The 16,439-nt window shown below is 44.6% G+C and overlaps 2 protein-coding genes across 4 annotated transcripts; both read left to right on the top strand.

Annotated features, from left to right (window-relative positions):
• Positions 1–522: 522 nt before the first annotated feature.
• Positions 523–5,650, top strand: LOC117646832 (alpha-tocopherol transfer protein-like). The gene is made up of 7 exons (XM_034388085.1): positions 523–731; positions 1,797–1,953; positions 2,868–2,973; positions 3,202–3,348; positions 3,723–3,833; positions 5,106–5,214; positions 5,435–5,650. The coding sequence occupies exons 1-7, from the start codon at positions 557–559 to the stop codon at positions 5,488–5,490; spliced, it is 861 nt and encodes a 286-aa protein (XP_034243976.1). The 5' UTR covers positions 523–556; the 3' UTR covers positions 5,491–5,650.
• A 137-nt stretch (positions 5,651–5,787) lies between these two features.
• LOC117646834 lies at positions 5,788–15,466 on the top strand. Of its 3 annotated transcripts, XM_034388089.1 has the most exons (7): positions 5,788–6,012; positions 8,388–11,041; positions 11,264–11,439; positions 13,882–14,105; positions 14,457–14,484; positions 15,039–15,247; positions 15,325–15,466. In XM_034388089.1, the coding sequence occupies exons 4-7, from the start codon at positions 14,021–14,023 to the stop codon at positions 15,372–15,374; spliced, it is 372 nt and encodes a 123-aa protein (XP_034243980.1). In that variant the 5' UTR covers positions 5,788–6,012; positions 8,388–11,041; positions 11,264–11,439; positions 13,882–14,020; the 3' UTR covers positions 15,375–15,466. The 3 variants fall into 3 exon arrangements, with proteins under 3 accessions (XP_034243980.1, XP_034243978.1, XP_034243979.1); XM_034388087.1 differs by lacking the exons at positions 5,788–6,012; positions 8,388–11,041; positions 14,457–14,484 and having other exon boundaries at positions 11,149–11,439; positions 13,882–14,059; XM_034388088.1 differs by lacking the exons at positions 5,788–6,012; positions 8,388–11,041; positions 11,264–11,439; positions 14,457–14,484 and adding an exon at positions 12,761–13,160 and having other exon boundaries at positions 13,882–14,059.
• The last annotated feature ends 973 nt before the right edge of the window (positions 15,467–16,439 follow it).

Here is a 16,439-nt window from a genome sequence, read left to right as displayed (position 1 = left end):
TGGGCTCTAAGTTAGCCTGGGTATTCGGCGTTCCGCTGGATGGCAGCCCTTGGGCTGGTTACATTTAGGGCTTGAAGTGTAGGTGAGAGTCGCACAGTGCGACCAGAATGAGGCCGGTGGAGACGGCCAAAACTCAAGACGCGTCTTGAGCTCCAGAGTCGCTAAACAGGACTCGCACCGAGTGTGACCCCACCAATGGATTTCTCGTTCGGAGAGCAATCCATTGGTGGGGTCACACGCCCATTAAGTGACTCAGGCACTCTCAACGCGTCCGGGATCCGGACCCGGACCGCCTCCACCACTGGTCTTCTGGCCTACTGTGAGCCGGCCGGTGGCTATCATCAGGACCTAAGGTCCTGCGCTGGGCATGGGTGGAGGGAGGGAGGGGCAGCACCGCGATCAGTGTGCTCAAGGCGAGGTCACTCGGACTGGCCAGGACTCCCCCCTCCCGCCGGCCAGTCCATCTGCCGCCGACGCGACGTGCTTCTCGATTACCTCAGTCAGTCTGCGCCGTGCGCGTGTCCTTGCGCTACGCTGTGCCGCTCCGCGCCGCGCCATGGCGACGACAGCCGAGCCCGCGCGGACACAGCCCGGCCCGGACTGGGACCTGCCCGCCGTGCCCGGCGACGACTTCCAGCCGGCCTGGGACCAGCAGCTGACCGGCAGCCACGCGGAAGCACTCCGGGAGTTCGCCGAGTGGGTGCGAGCGGAGGGACTGCCCGACGCCCCCGGTGTGTGTGTGTGTGTGTGTGTGTGTGTGTGTGTGTGAGAATTCTTCTAGACTCTTTGTCCATAACTACGGCCGTATTTGTACGAATGAAAGTTACGTACAAATTTGTACATGAATTAGTTACAATTTTAGGAAAACTTAAGGACAATATGGAAATACCCTCACTAATTTACGTATGTTGAAATATGTCCATAATTATGAGCAATTACGGGACACAAACATTTATGGTGTGTACCACTGAAGTCGTTCCTTCCTCGAAACCTTCAGGAAGAAGACGCCGGACAATGTCTAACCGCTCTGGAAACTGATGCGAGTTATATGGTTGACTCTCAAGAGAGTCAACGCCTGCACGCTGAAAACCCTCGGAAGAATTTAGAGCCTTCGCAATGGGCTTAGTTTCTTAAACGAAGAAATCGCTCTTAAATTACGAAGTATTTTCCTTGTTAGCGGATGTATGCTCATACTTCATTGTTGTTACAAGCTACTTTTGTTTGTAAACACTGCAAAGCCGGCGGTAAGTTTGCTTGCCACAGATTTGGCAAGCCGTTTTGAATGCCAAAAATTGGCAAGCTTGGCCTGTAAATACCACCCAGCTTACCAAAATTTGGCAAGCTTATGAAGATTTCTGACCAAAGCTTGCCAAATTTTGGCATTCAAAACGGCTTGTCAAATTTGTGGCAAGCAAACTTACCATTGGCTTTGCAGTTGAAGTCTCTGATAGTTTGTAATGTGTTGCGAATGTTGGCGCTGATAATCGATAGGCAGAGGCAGGCCATGTTGCAAGAAAGAGCATGCACGGCATGCGTGCACACTGTACACCTGTGTTATTGTAGGACAGATTGGTAGCAAAAATAGAGGGGTCTGCTACGGACCAAAATTATGTACAATTGAGTGTGAGTAAAGGCTGAGCGCCTACAATGAGTGCAAGAAGTGGCGGGCCCCTTGGAGTGTGCTCACACACTTTTTAAGAGCGCCTGTCAAGTAGATGACAATAAGTGTCCGACGTGTTAGTGTCCAGCGAGTGACCTGAACGCCAGTATAACGCCTTCGTCCGTTTCTGTTGCAGACGCTCAGCTTGTTAAATTCGTGCACAGTTGCGACTATGATTTGGAAAAAGCCAAGAAGTGCGCCAAGGATTTCTACTGGTGTCGGAAAGAGATGCCAGACTTCTTTACCAACTGGGACACAAGTCTGCCCAACATCCAAGGAATACTCGATGTAATGTAAGCATTCAGTTACCGTTTAGTTTGGTTGATGAATTTCATAAGATCCTTTGTTTGGACAAACAGTGCCAAATGCGTGGACACCTCGTGCGACGCTAACAATTCCCAACAATATTCGATGAAAATCACAAGTGTTTCCATTCGTTTGATAACACTGCTGTTGGAGACTGGACGAGCGGTCTAGCTCTCCAACTTCTGCTTTATCGGTCGCACTGTACACTCAAGTCGGTGGTACAGTACAGTGTGGCCACATGGGCGTGGACGGCCTACACGCAACGCCGCCGGCAGAGCCTCCTCCCAAGGCCAATGGCAACGGAACGGGCTAGGAATGCCCGCCGGAAAATGTCCTAGTGAGCTGTATTTGTTTTGTCCACTGCCACAACGGCCCGTCAAAAGGGGCTCCTTTGTAGGGCCCCAAGACAACGTGGAGTCTTCATAATTCGTGTAAGATATGCTGTCTCCTGGCGTTGCGGCTAGGCCGTCACACAATCGCCTTGTGCGGTGCCACGGACGGTGCGATGTTGTCTGTGGAGACATCAAACCTCTTCGCCTGACCGATAAGGAAGGACGTGGAGAAGAGGGAGTGATCCTGAAAATCAGTTGCCCTGGAGGTTGCGGAAAATACTCTTTGTATATTGTTACGAAATAGCCATTTTTTCGAATCTTACGCAGAAACTTCTTTGTAACATGGGGAAGTTTGAACTGTTCCGCCTGTGGTCAAACCACTTCCACGTTTCTAAATTATCCCAATCTCATTTCGTCATTGGGTGACTCGACTTTCCCTGAATCGAGATACCCACAGATTTCTTTTTTCACAGAGCACTTGACAAAGTGGTCAGCGTTATTTTTTTATTTTATTTTTAGAACTTAAAATCTTAGACTTTACGACCACGTTTGCTTTTTTTTCGTTGCAGTACGGTTGCTATTGTTCCACGACGGACACCTGACAACAGCCGAGTTATCATCAATTCTCTTAGGACTTCCGACACAACGAATTACGTGATTGCTGACGTCTGCAAGGTACAAATAGAAGTACTTGAACTCCTATTAAGGTCTGAGGGACTTACACAATTATTTCCTGAAAATAGATACGGAATACGTTAATTAGGTGAATACTGCAGTGGGAACATTTTCGCGCGGAAATTTCCGATCTGGTTGAGACTTTGGTAGTTAAAAAGGAACCTTGATAGACGTGCAACCTCATTGCATTGAGGAAATTGAGACGATGTCTAAAACTCTTGCCCGCAGGTATCACTTATGCTTTTGGAGACCATATTTTTAACGGAGCCCACTGTCGGTGGCATTGTTATGATCCATGATCTCGACAAAGTAACGTTCAGTCATTTCTTCAAAATGCTCTGGTCAATGCCAAAGAAGATGCAGGTTTATATGGAGGTACGTATGCACCCGGTTTCCACACTCTAAAAGGCGTTTAGTGAAGATTCTCTATATTATGGCGAAAATTCTATGGGAGCAGCTGACCTTATAACATACCTTTGCGAATTCGCTGAACCTTCTGGATATTTTGATGATTTTCGTTTGTATTATGAAGAAAATCTTTTTCATAATATGTTGGTGCAGCTTTTCACCGCAAGACATGTAGAGTTCATAACTCAAACTTGAGTTTTATGGGAAAGGCGGTCCCCATGGTAAAGGTCAAGAGAGCATGGACTGATATGACCTTACTCCAAAGCTCCAAGAGTGACTTCTTTTTATGGCGTTTGCTGTCACGATTTGAATGCATAAATTGCTTGCATTTTAACTTGCAGGACGGTATTCCAATCAAACGAGATAGAGTTCACCTGGTGAACTGTCCGGGCCTCATAGACAAAGCTTTAAAGCTCATGCGTCACATGGGGAGACAAGAGGACTGGGACAGGGTGAGTATGAGTATTCAACGTATGCAACGGTTGGCCTCAAGAAAACCATTTTATTCATAATTCCAGGGTTATTACACTCTCATCCTTCAATCGACATTTTACACACTAAATGTCATGGGACTTTTTTTGTCCTACGGTTTATGCAATTTTAAGCACATCCGGCGGTGATGCAATTTTGTGTCCGCCAGGCGGGACAAATTGTCTAGTGAAAGTACAAGTTGCAGCTGGCGCCGGACAAAATGTGTCACCAGACGGGAACAAAATTGTATCAGCGTCGGATGTGCTTAAAATTGCATAAACCGTGGGACAAAAAAAGTCCCATGACATTTAGTGTGTATCAATATGCATTGGCGTTTGTGCGCATCAATAGTTTTATTAAAAATTTGTTTAGATCAAATTTACAATATTCTCTGTAAAACAAACAAAAATGTTAATACGCTTCTTAATGCGCAGAAACGTCAATACATTCTTAAACAAAAACTGAGAACGAGTGTGGGAGTGTACTTGCACCGGTTAGTCTGTGGCAGTGGGTAACATTTTCTTTCCTGTCTGGGCCACCTCGTTTATGTGGAGGGCGCACCATTTACACCATAGACCAAATTCATTAGACCATAGACCAAATAGAAAAATTCCACAGACCAAAAAACTAGTTTTTGTCTCGATGCCACACTGCGATTACACCAAGAATGAAAGGGTCATAATCACTAATCACGACTCAAATTTTGGGTGAGGTATTCTTTCTCGCTCAAATTTTGGTAAGAATATATATTCTGCACACAAATTTTGGGTGATTAAGTATACCTCGCCAAAAATTGGGTATTGATCAAGACTTTTTCATTCTCAGTGTCCGGTCGGATCTTAAATTTAGCCGCATTTTGGCATTTTCAATCAAAATTTCAATTCTCAAATCTTATTTTATTTTTGTTAAATGTACTTCAGTCCAGAATTTGTTCCTCCAACAGATAGGATTTTGTGCTTCACCGGTTAGTTTCACCTACTTTAACTTATTTTCTCGCGTGGTGTCCGGCATGTCGAGACAAGTCCAAAGATATTTCGGGCAGCACGTGCTGAGTTTAACTTGGGTACACTTTGGCTTTTGGGTCAAGATTACAAAAACCGCATCGGACGTAAACGTGTTAATCCGTCAAAAATTGATCGAGCAACGCCCTAAGGGCGCGAAATGGCCCTTGGCTCGTTCCAGTTCCGGGGTCACGTTTCACGTCCGTCGTCCCGTCTGAGATAGTAGCTAATTGGATCCAATTCGGTTGACAGATGCGGGTTCACAAAGGTGGCGATTACACCGAGTTGCACAGCCTCGTCCCGCCAGAGTGCCTGCCCTCTGAACTGGGCGGCACCCAGCCGTCCCTCGAAGATCTCCATGGTAAGATTATGCTAAGTGACACGAAACCCGAAGCCTCGTTATGAAATGGAACCAATTATTGGTAAACATGGCACAAGGTTTTTTTTAACCCTTCCGTTGTAAAGTCCTACATTCTACTCTGAACCCCTGCTCTTGATCAACAGTTGCAGTTGAATCGCTTTTGAAGCTATTGCTTATTGGAACAATACTTTATCTAAAGTGGGTGCTTTTTACATTGCAGATATGACGGTGCAAAGACTCGCCGATTTCAAAGAGATTTTCCGAAAACATTCATGATGAGTCACGGAATAAGTCAGAGTCAGGGTGGACATCCGAGGTACTGTATATCATCGCATGCACCACAAATAAACAGAAGAGGCACAGTCATATCACCTTCAGTTAAACGAAATGTCATCACAAAAGTATATGTAAATAAATAAATTGGAAAATAAATCAATGCCCGACCAGAATTTTCCAACAAAGTACGATTGCAGTAAGTGCACTGACTGCAGACCAGTGTGGTCTGCAGAAAGAGAAGTTTTGAAAGAGAAGGTTGGAAGGAAGGGTGCCTACATTTAGATGAAATGCATCGCAACATGCCCACCTTCCAGGCAGCCAACTTCTGCCAAAAAAGGGGGAGGGGGGTCATTACCCCCTGATTTCCCCCGCCACTGTTGCCCTTGCACCTGCCCCTCCCAATCGCGCTCGGTGCATGCTGACTGGCCACTATCACAGCGCCAGTGTGCCAGTGTGGTTCAGTGCGTCAAGGCGTCGCCGCACCACGGTGCCAGCACGCTGCAACTGTTTGTGGAAGGGGAGGTGAGTGATGGAACCGGTATCACTAGTGCAGTCAGTACATTTCAGGCGTCTTTGTTCTTTTTAACAGTTCTCGCTGTACTTCCTACAATCCTCGTTGTACGTACTTTTTTCGCAGTTTTCGCCCCACTTTCGTTGCACTTCTCGCACTTTTTCTGGCAGAGTGACGCATGTTGTAAGAGATTTATTTTTACCCTCTGTTTTACGTAAATTGATACATATTACGGTTAATAACGCATCTCCAAAATGCGCTACAGCAAGTGGCAATGTCTTCAAAAATAATATAACAATTTTACAGGGGTTCCCGATTTCCAATAGTAGTAGAGCCCGAAGGCAAACGTGCACTCTCATTTCAAGTACGTTCGTTTGAGCATTGTGTCACGTTCGTTTGAATGTAAACAACCTAAGTTTTGGCCGATTCACATCTAAACGAATGTGACACAATGCTCAAACGAACGTGACATCCTGTCACGTTCGTTTCAACGTGATGTCACGTACTTGGAATGAGAGTGTGTTCTTAAGTTTTGAAGCGCGGCGTCAAAGCGGCAAGATCCAGAACGAGGTGCGTGTGCGCTTCGGACGCACAAAGCCCCGTGTGGATAGGCAACCTATCGTGCTGGTGTTAGAGTAGAGTGCGAGTCCCGTGTGGGCGCGCTACCCATCGTACTGCCGTCGCCGAGCAGTGCTTGTGCCAGAGCACCGGTTTGGCTCAAGGCGAACTTGCACTTGAGAGGCTGGTCTGGTCATCAGAATCGCACCTGCTAGGAGATATGGGTAAAACAGGCTCAGAGCGCGTAGCCTACCTCACCGGTGCTTACACAAACTTACAGTAGGTAGTTTTTCGCCAGAAAAAGGCCGCTCAGGGCCCAAATGGCACTCGAGATAGTGTCAGGAGTCTTGAGGGAGTGCTCCAGCACAACATACTCGAATTTGGGCCAATTCAATTTTTTGTCCGAAAACGGCAAAAAACCATGATGTAGCCTTAACATTTTTCCGGTAAAAATGGGGGACCACCTCGGATTTGTCTGAAACTCACATGGAACGAGGCCATGGGTTTAAGTAACAGATGCCCGGTGCCCAATGGTCATTGCCGCATTTCATTTGGCGTAAAAATGGCTTTTTCTGTGACGCTAGTTGAAATGAAGAATCTGTGACCGATGGATTGCCTACCTACGCGGCGCAATGCTCTAAGCATTCCAGTTTCTCGCCAGAAAAAGGCCGTTTAAGGTAGAAATAGACCTTGAAATAGTCGCAGGAGTCCCAAGGGAATGCTCAAGCACAATATACTCGAATTTGGGCCATTTTCATTTTTTGTCCGAAAACGGTAAAAAACCATGATGTGCCTTAGCTTTTTTTCGACGAAAATGGTCGACCACCTCAGATTTGTCTGAAATTCACCGAGAACGTTGCTGTGGGTCCAGGAAACAGATGGCCGGTGCCCAATGGACAATTACGCATTTTATTTGGTGTGAAAATGACTTCTGGCGTGACGCTCGTTGCGATGAAGAAGCTGTGGACAATGAGTTGCCTACCTACGCGGAGCAGCCTTAAATCATTCAAGTTTTCCGCCAGAAAAAGGCCGTTCAGGGCCCAAATGGCACTCGAGATAGTGTCAGGAATCTTGAGGGAGTGCTCCAGTACAACATACTCGAACTTGGGCCATTTTAAATTTTAAGCCCAAAACGTGAAAAAACCTTTTCGACGAAAATGGTCGACCACCTCGGATTTGTCTGAAATTCACATTTAACAAGGCCATGGGTCTAAGTAACAGATGCCCGGTGCCCAATGGTCATTGACGCATTTCATTTGGCGTTAAAATGGCTTTTTTCTGTGACGCTAGTTGAGTCGAAGAATCTGTGAACGATGGGTTGCCTACCTACGCGACGCATGCTCTAAGCATTCCAGTTTCTCGCCAGAAAAAGGCCGTTTAAGGTATAAATGGACCTCGAAACAGTCTCAGGAGTCGCAAGGGAGTGCTCAAGCACAATATAATCAAATTTGGGCCATTTTCATTTTTTGTCCGAAAACGGTTAAAAACCATGATGTATAGCCTTAACATTTTTTCGACGAAAATGGTCGAACACCTCGGATTTGTCTGAAATTCACATGGGACGTGGCCATGGGTCTAAGCAACAGATGGCCGGTGCCCAAGTCCTTGACACTTGTTATTCGGTATAAAAATGGCTTTTCCCGTGACGCTAGTGGAGTTGAAGATGCTGTGGACGATGGGTGGCCTACGTACGCGGCGCAAGCCCAAAGCATTCCGGTTTTTCTCCGAAAAAATGACTAGTGTTGTCATGCACAAAAATTGAACTCCTCAACCGTACCTTTTGTTTTTACTTGAGGTCCTTTATCCCCTTATAATTTTTCAATTTCAGGTTTCTGGGAGCTTTACTCGGAAGAGCGTAACAGCAGTCAGCTTGACAGCAACGGCCATCAGCTCTCATCGTTCCACAAGATCTATTTTTCCTCTCCTCAAACCTTTGGCGTGGCACACATTTCATTTAATGTTTTCTGCGTACCAGAACGCAGAATTTTTCGGCCAAACACAGGCAAGTATCGTCTTGGAAATGTTCTGTTCTTTTAGTTCCCTTAGATTCATGTTACCTGGTCTTCACTTATCTTTATGAAAAGGCTTTTATTATGATGTCCTTGGATTGTTTTTCTGTTTTTCTTAAGAACCTGGAGCTTTCTGTCTTTTTCGCCGAGAACTTTTCAGCTGCAACTCCACAGGCCGCTCCAGCGATACGTAAACAGGGCTGCTGCATTGTGTCGCCCTCGAAGAGAAGTCTTAATGCTGACGTGTGTTTCGGCCTATTGCGACATTATGATCATGGCACAGAGTCAGGTTGACAGCAACTTTCGCGCGGAGTACGGCTCAGATCACACTCAACAAACTCACACCGGGGAGAAACCTGTAGATGGGCAAGCTAGCCAAGAGCAATTCAGGTGGTCGCGGGATGCAAAGGAAAACAAAGGCGATGACGGGGAATGTCTGAGAAGTGGTGCACTGACTCAGTCAGTGGTCGGCTCTTTCGAGACTGTGATATTCGATGAGAGGTTAAGTGGAAGGGTCGATTTCGATAGGCATTTTCAAATTCGCGTAGAGCTAAAACTGCCAAAGTGCACAGTTGTTCTGGAAAATCAACTTAAAACTAATGCCCGGATCCACGAAGAGCAATTGACACTGAACTGTGCAGTGTGCAACAAGAAGTTCCGTACAGAAAAGAATCTTAGAACGCATGTGAAAATTCACACGGGAGACCAACCTTTCGAATGTACTGTTTGCAAAAGGAAGTTTTCTAGAGGGTGTAATCTCAAAATGCACCTTCGAGTTCACACAGGGGAGCTACCTTTCGAGTGCACCTTATGCAATAAGACTTTTCGCCGAGTGGGCAATCTCAAACGCCATCAGTTTATCCACACAGGAGAGAAGCCTTTTGAGTGCTCAGTTTGCAAAATGAAGTTCGGTGAAAGATGCCATCTCAAATACCATCTTAGAACGCATACTGGGGAGAAGCTTTTCGAGTGTACTGTTTGCAAATACATAAAAGAAATTCACATAATTTTCATACCTGTGTTGTCAAAGTTTCCTATTACAACTTCAGTGCTTTTGTGGATGGTGTGCAGATACTCAAGCATGCTATCCGTTGCCCAGGCTATTTGAAATGGTGTGTCACTCAATGTGAACACACTATTCTGTCCATGTTCCAAATTTACCGCCATGGTTCTCAATTTTAGGTTGATCCAGGGATTTCTATGCAGGTCATCCTCACCTTTTCTTTCTTTCAGCATTTGTCTCAAGGCTTCCACTGTGGGGACGTCATCATAATTGCCCGCATTCAGTTCTGCAGCACCTTTCTCATTGTTGAGTTTTTCCAAGAGCAAATCCCTCTAGGTGGAGGCAGCACCCTTTGCTTCTACCCTGTCTTTAAATTCTTTCCTTTGCTTGCCCTTGTTACTTGCTCTTACAGGATTGCTTTTGGTGTGATTGTGGATCCCTTCACCTAAAACAAAACGTTACAAAAAAAATCAAGCAAGACGTTGTGGCAACACATATAATAAATATTTATAAAATGAGGCCTGCAGAAAAACTGCACAAGTTAAATTTTTCCAAAGAAAAATGTGCATAAGAAGTGGCATATTTACAAGATTTACACACTACTTTGTGTGCATCGGTTAAAAGAATCAATCTTCAAAGTTATGCGTGCAAGAATTATTATTTTGACCAATAAATAGAGGGCCAGACTTTGATATTTTCTGATAACGTTTTTCACGATTAGGTAGGCACCTGCTGCGAAAGCTTCACTCTGCAGAATGCTTCTGTTGATTTTTAATGCAGACAGTTCCTACCATCATTAGAATCAAGGTAATTTAGTAGTTAACACAAATCATAGCACATTTCACCCCAAAAAATTCTAAACAAAGCGTATTGAATTTTATTCAGAATAATATAATAAACAGAATACAAATAATGTTAGAACTAAATTCTCAGGTGACAAGTGTAGGGACTCGAGTTTCAAATCCGTGACATCAGAGTCAAGACAAGTGAAGGAAGAATGACCCGAAGACAACGAAGAAATGAAACAAACCTACTCACCATAAACGTGGATGTGTACTTTCGACGAATTGGAGTTTAGTTCATCAAAATCCTCGATCATGAGGAACCACCTCATTGTGCACACAGTTGACGTGCAATGCATCCGTCCACTGAAGGGGTAACCAGACTTTCCTTTTGCCTTCGGATGCACCACTGAATTTCCTTCCGGAGCGAGGGAGCAAAAAACTCCTTGAGGTTTGTGCTGCTTGAACTTGGCCTTTAGCTTATCAGCCCAGCCTCCCTTCAAATTCTTTTTGTCTGGCTGGTAGAAGGCATTCCACCAATTACTCTTGGAAACAGTAAAACTGAAAACTGATTCACTCCTCTCATATTTAGTTTTCTCTGAATCTTCATCAGCAGACATGGTTGAAGCTAATAAACCTGTTGCGTCTTTCTCGACCCTGTGCACTGCAGGAAATAACCACAACAAAAGTACACAAATTTCTGGAAATTTTTTTATCAGGTTTTTATTGTACTTTCAAAGTACAACAATAGTTGTACAAAGTACAATGGAACCGGCATGACGAGTGCTGGGCAGTGCAGGCCTCGTTGTGGTTTGTACAATTCTCGTTGTACTTTCTACAATCCCTGTTGTACTTTTATTGTACAGTTTTTGTTGTACATTTGTTGTACTATTCACACTTTTTCTTGCAGTGTGCCTTGGCGCTTCGCGACCGCCAGTGATGGTGCAGAGTCCTCAGCAGTGGCAATTCGAATCAGCCAACAAAGGAATGACGGTATCACTAGCCAATCCAACCAAACCGCAAGGAAGTGGAGGGGGTGAAGGGAAAAGTTTGGCTGAGCGATAGCGACTCTTCTTGCTCGACCAGGTACGTACTTTTTAGGGGCCGTTCAAAAATGACGTCACACTTTTAAGGGGGGGAGGGGTCCGGAGAAATCGTGACCAAATGTGACATGGGGGAGAGGGGGATGAAGGCATTGTGACATCACACTTTCAAGAAGTGTAAAATTGCCAAATATGAATGGAGTGAGCCACTAAAAAATAAACTGAAATCAGCAATCCCCGCCTACTTCAGCTTAAATTGTCACTGGCTTGGGTATTTTAACTGCACTTTCCTCAGATTTTTCCGAACAAGTTAGCGTTAGACCAGATTCGACCGGATTTTCAAAAATACAATCAAATTGTTAGAAATTTCCAATTAAGGCACCTCATTAAGACGATGTAGTCGCGTATTCCAGTTGCCAAGAATAATGATTTGGACAATGTGACGTCACGGGGAGGGGAGGGGTGAGTCAAAATAGTGACCATTTGTGACTATAGGGGGGGAGGGGTCAAAAAATGAGCCTAAAAAGCGTGACGTCACATTTGAACGGCCCCTTATGTCTTACGCCGCCTCCCGATCGGTCGGAATACTTTGAGCTCGCATTTGACGGGTTAAAACTGGACAAAGAATAGTTTCGGCTAACTAACATTTGTCAAGTTGAAAATTCTCAATTGCGGCGGCGTACATGGAGCAGTCGGTCTATGTATGTAGTCGGTTGTTTATGGCCGGAGGCGCCGCGCCATCCACCGTCCAACCCACCCTGGAAGCATTGGCGCTACATGATTTCATCATTTATCAATTTGGCAATATTTATTCTTGAATTATACTTGGCATCAACCAACAACAACAATTCACCTAAGGGGCCGTTCAAATGTGACGTCACGCTTTTTAGGCTCATTTTTTGACCCCTCCCCCCCTATAGTCACAAATGGTCACTATTTTGACTCACCCCTCCCCTCCCCGTGACGTCACATTGTCCAAATCATTATTCTTGGCAACGGGAATACGCGACTACATCGTCTTAATGAGGTGCCTTAATTGGAAATTTCTAACAATTTGATTGTATTTTTGAAAATCCGGTCGAATCTGGTCTAACGCTAACTTGTTCGGAAAAATCTGAGGAAAGTGCAGTTAAAATACCCAAGCCAGTGACAATTTAAGCTGAAGTAGGCGGGGATTGCTGATTTCAGTTTATTTTTTAGTGGCTCACTCCATTCATATTTGGCAATTTTACACTTCTTGAAAGTGTGATGTCACAATGCCTTCATCCCCCTCTCCCCCATGTCACATTTGGTCACGATTTCTCCGGACCCCTCCCCCCTTAAAAGTGTGACGTCATTTTTGAACGGCCCCTAAGGCAGCAGGCGGTCGATGTATATAGTTGGTTTGTCTATACTCCGGCGAGGTCGGTGACATTAGTCAGGCAATATAAAGGACTCCGACCAAAGGACAATATAAATTAAACATCACTGAAATCTATTTGAAGACGATTGAATGCTGCATTTCAGCGTTTATGCCCTCTGAGGGGGCTTCCTCGAGACTGCCCTCCAGCGTTCACAAAGGACACATTGTGTTGGTATAACTGGGGCCCTCGCGTTGTTGCCTGCACTGTCGCAACCGCACTTCCTATTTCCGCTACTGATTGTTGTTTACAATTTTACAAGTTCCGGCTAGGCGGAAGGTGGAGTAACGCGAGGCGCATAGAGTTCTGTTGCTGAGTTGCTGTACGCTGATTGAACCACCATGGACGGATGTACTGTAGATACGTAAGTGTACGCGATGCCGTTGAAAACAAGTTATATGATCGTTCATGAGGCGCAGAGTGCGAGGGTGTTGGTATTGGTTCGTGACAGAGCCGTGCGGCTCTGGTTCGTGAAGGTGGCCTTTACAATGAGTGTCCGACCCTGCCCATCTTTCGATGATTGGCGCAATTTTAACAAATAATAACATGTGTAATGTAAATGACTATCATTCACCCTTTTAAACCATTACCTTCGTACTATTCACTAGAGAAAGGCCAATATTGGGACGTTGGAAATGGGCGGACACGCAGTGCGCAGGCGCATTATAGGAAGCTAGTTCCTTCCCTGGTAGCGAGCATAGTATTTTCAATTGACATTGCAAGGTCGACAATGCTAGCTATGGCGATATCGCCATCCCCATATCATAGCGATATCGCCATCCCCTTACCATAGCGATATCGTCATCCCCATATCATAGCGATATCGCTAAAATTATTGCAGGAAGCGGCGTCCGAAGTGTACCTTGTCGATCGCGTACATACACATCCGGAAGGGGATGCCACATCGTTGTGCGCTGTGCCGAGTGGCTCGAGCTACGTGGGCTGGATAGGGACCCGCTGCGCTAGGGCTGGAGCACGGCAACATCTTTGCCGCTGGAGCTGGAAGGGTGGCCTATCCGTACGGCGCCATCTCCGAATCGACGTGAACACGATATTGACTGTTGCTTCACTTTCGTGTTTTACAGTGATTTCCTGCAGTAAGCAGCAGATGAAGGAGGCGGAAGAAGCAATGCGTTCTGACCTGCTGGCGAGGGGTGTTACCCCCCTCTGGCAGCCGCCGTCGTCCAGAAGGTGGTGGAGCACCACATTGCCAAATATACCTACATGGAAATGCGGGAGAAACTGCGGGAGCGCGAGTTCCGCGTAAGGAAGTCCGCGGCAAAGGCAGGGCTAAAGCTGTCGACTCCTCCACACTCTACGAAAAATGTCCTGTGAATGCCGTTAATTTATTACCAGTTTTCACTGTAGGTCAATTCACAGCGTTTACTGTGATCTGCTCACGGGATTCACTGTGATCTTGTTCGCGGTGTTCACTGTGATCTGGCCCCCAGTAAACACTGTGAGTTTGACGCCGCTAAGCACCGAAGTACTGCAAATCAGGCTCCAATTCACGGCGTTTACTGTGGCCAGATCACAGTGAACACTGTAACCGAGATCACAGTGAACGCCGTGAACTAGTTCACAGCAAACGCCGTGAATTGCATAACAGCAAATATTGGTAATAAAATAACGGCGTTGACAGGACATTTTTTGTAGAGTGCATGTACCTCCATGTACCATTTTGACCAGTAAGTACCTGTGTGTCAAGAAACTTTTGCTGACAGGGCCCTCAAAATTTCACCTAAAACCTTCACTTTTGGCCAAGGGTTTAAGTCAAGTAACTTTTCACTAGCATTTTACAAACGTTTCATGGAAATATCAGGCTAGTTTGACCTTGAATTGGTTGTGGAGCAACTGATATTGGTTGCAAAACAGAAATGAATTCCTCTGTATTCATGACTTTTTCAAAATCTATTAAATATTTTTCCCTATTTCTGTCTGCATTTCTGGCAAATTCATTCACTATCTGTCTTTCGTTTTTAGTTTTTCTTATATTTGTTGAACAAAAATTTCCCTCTGAACGCATGTAAGATCTTACGTTTACCTGCTGAACATTTTCTTGGACTAAAAAAAAAAAAACATTTCTGAAACTGCCCAGTCTAAAATGTTTTTAAATAAGTGTCAAGTTATTTCCTCTCAATTTTTTTACGGGTAAAAGAGGTAAAAAGTCCCATAATGTCAAGAGGGATGGGTCCTCTTGAAGGGAAATTTCTCACGATTTAATTTATCTGTTTCTTTGCAGGGCATTCTTGCAAGCAAAGAAAGATTGTATGGAGGCGTGCTTAGACCAAATAGTCCGATGGATGCATATTGTTGAAATAGACCCCATGTTACGATTGAGGATGCACCAGGCAATGGTTGATGCAGATTATGGCAGAAGGGAGGAGCTACGACTCATCGAGCAGCTCAAACAGAAGGAGTCCATTATTTCCGTCTGGGAAAAAAGCCTCGGTAATGCTTGTGAGTCACCAAGATATGTTTTTTGAAGTTTTTAAAAAATATGTGTACAATATTTTTTTTTATTACAGAAGCTCACAAAGCTGCTGCTGCTAAAGCTGCTGTTGCTGCTAAAGCTTAATTTTTATGTTATCCTGACACAATTTTCATTTTGATTCCTTTTTAATATTTAATTTCTCGTTGATGAGATATTTTTGATGTGTGTCCTAAGATCATAGTTTTGTACGAAGTTTTACAAAAAAATATTTTGTTGGCACAATTTTACTTCTTGACCTTTTTTCACATACAGACAACATTAATTGGTTAGTCACTGTTCTCCTAATCAAGTCTTTCTCTGCTGGTAATATTCCACTGAGAATCTCGACTTACTATCGTGTATTGTAATTGTCCTGGGATTGATCACATTTCTGTTTTATGGTCTTTGGTTTCTGCTAAACGTAACTTATATGCCATAGTGGGCTGCGCCAGACAACTCCTCATTTAAATTTTTTTCAAAAAGACAAAAAACAAGGTAATGAATAACCAATTTTTAATGGATGGAGAAAGTGATTTATATTATTGAAATGACAGCTTAACATGCCTCTGTCCTCCCCTTCCCCCTCCTCTCCTCCCCTCCCCCCCTCCACACCTAATTTCTCATAGGAGAGCGCGCTAGCCTCGCCACCAGGTACCTTCTGGAAAATAGCGATAGGAATAGCGATATAACTTTACGTTGCTCTGCAAAAAGTAGTTTAAAAAGCCATCTGAGCATTCACTCAGCGGAGAGGCCTTTCAAGTGCACCATTTGCAACAAAGCCTTTAGCGAACGACGTGGTCTACGAGGTCATGCTGCAATCCATTCTAGGGAGAAGCACTGAGATTCCAAACGCTATGAGTATAGCACGTATGGTGCACACTGTTAAAAATAATCGTAAATTTACGACATTTTGTAGAACAATTATGTCGTTTCTAAACGACATATTTTGTTACGACTCAAGTCGTAAATATACGACCTGAGTCGTAAATGTACGACATATTTGTCGCTAATTTTTATAGCGACACGTTTCGTTTTCAAACGAATTAAGTCGTAAATTTACGACTTAATCGTAAGTTTACGAACAATCGTAAATTATCTTTGGAATATGTCGTGCAGTTATGACTTCAGTCGTACATTTACGACTCTTGTCGTAAATTTGTGTTTTGAATC

The sequence above is a fragment of the Thrips palmi genome, unplaced genomic scaffold (genome assembly GCF_012932325.1).
Source record: "Thrips palmi isolate BJ-2018 unplaced genomic scaffold, TpBJ-2018v1 HiC_scaffold_2, whole genome shotgun sequence".
Lineage (NCBI taxonomy): Eukaryota > Metazoa > Arthropoda > Insecta > Thysanoptera > Thripidae > Thrips > Thrips palmi.
The sequence above is the reverse complement of the archived record's forward strand: the minus strand, read 5'-3'. Positions and strand labels throughout refer to the sequence as shown.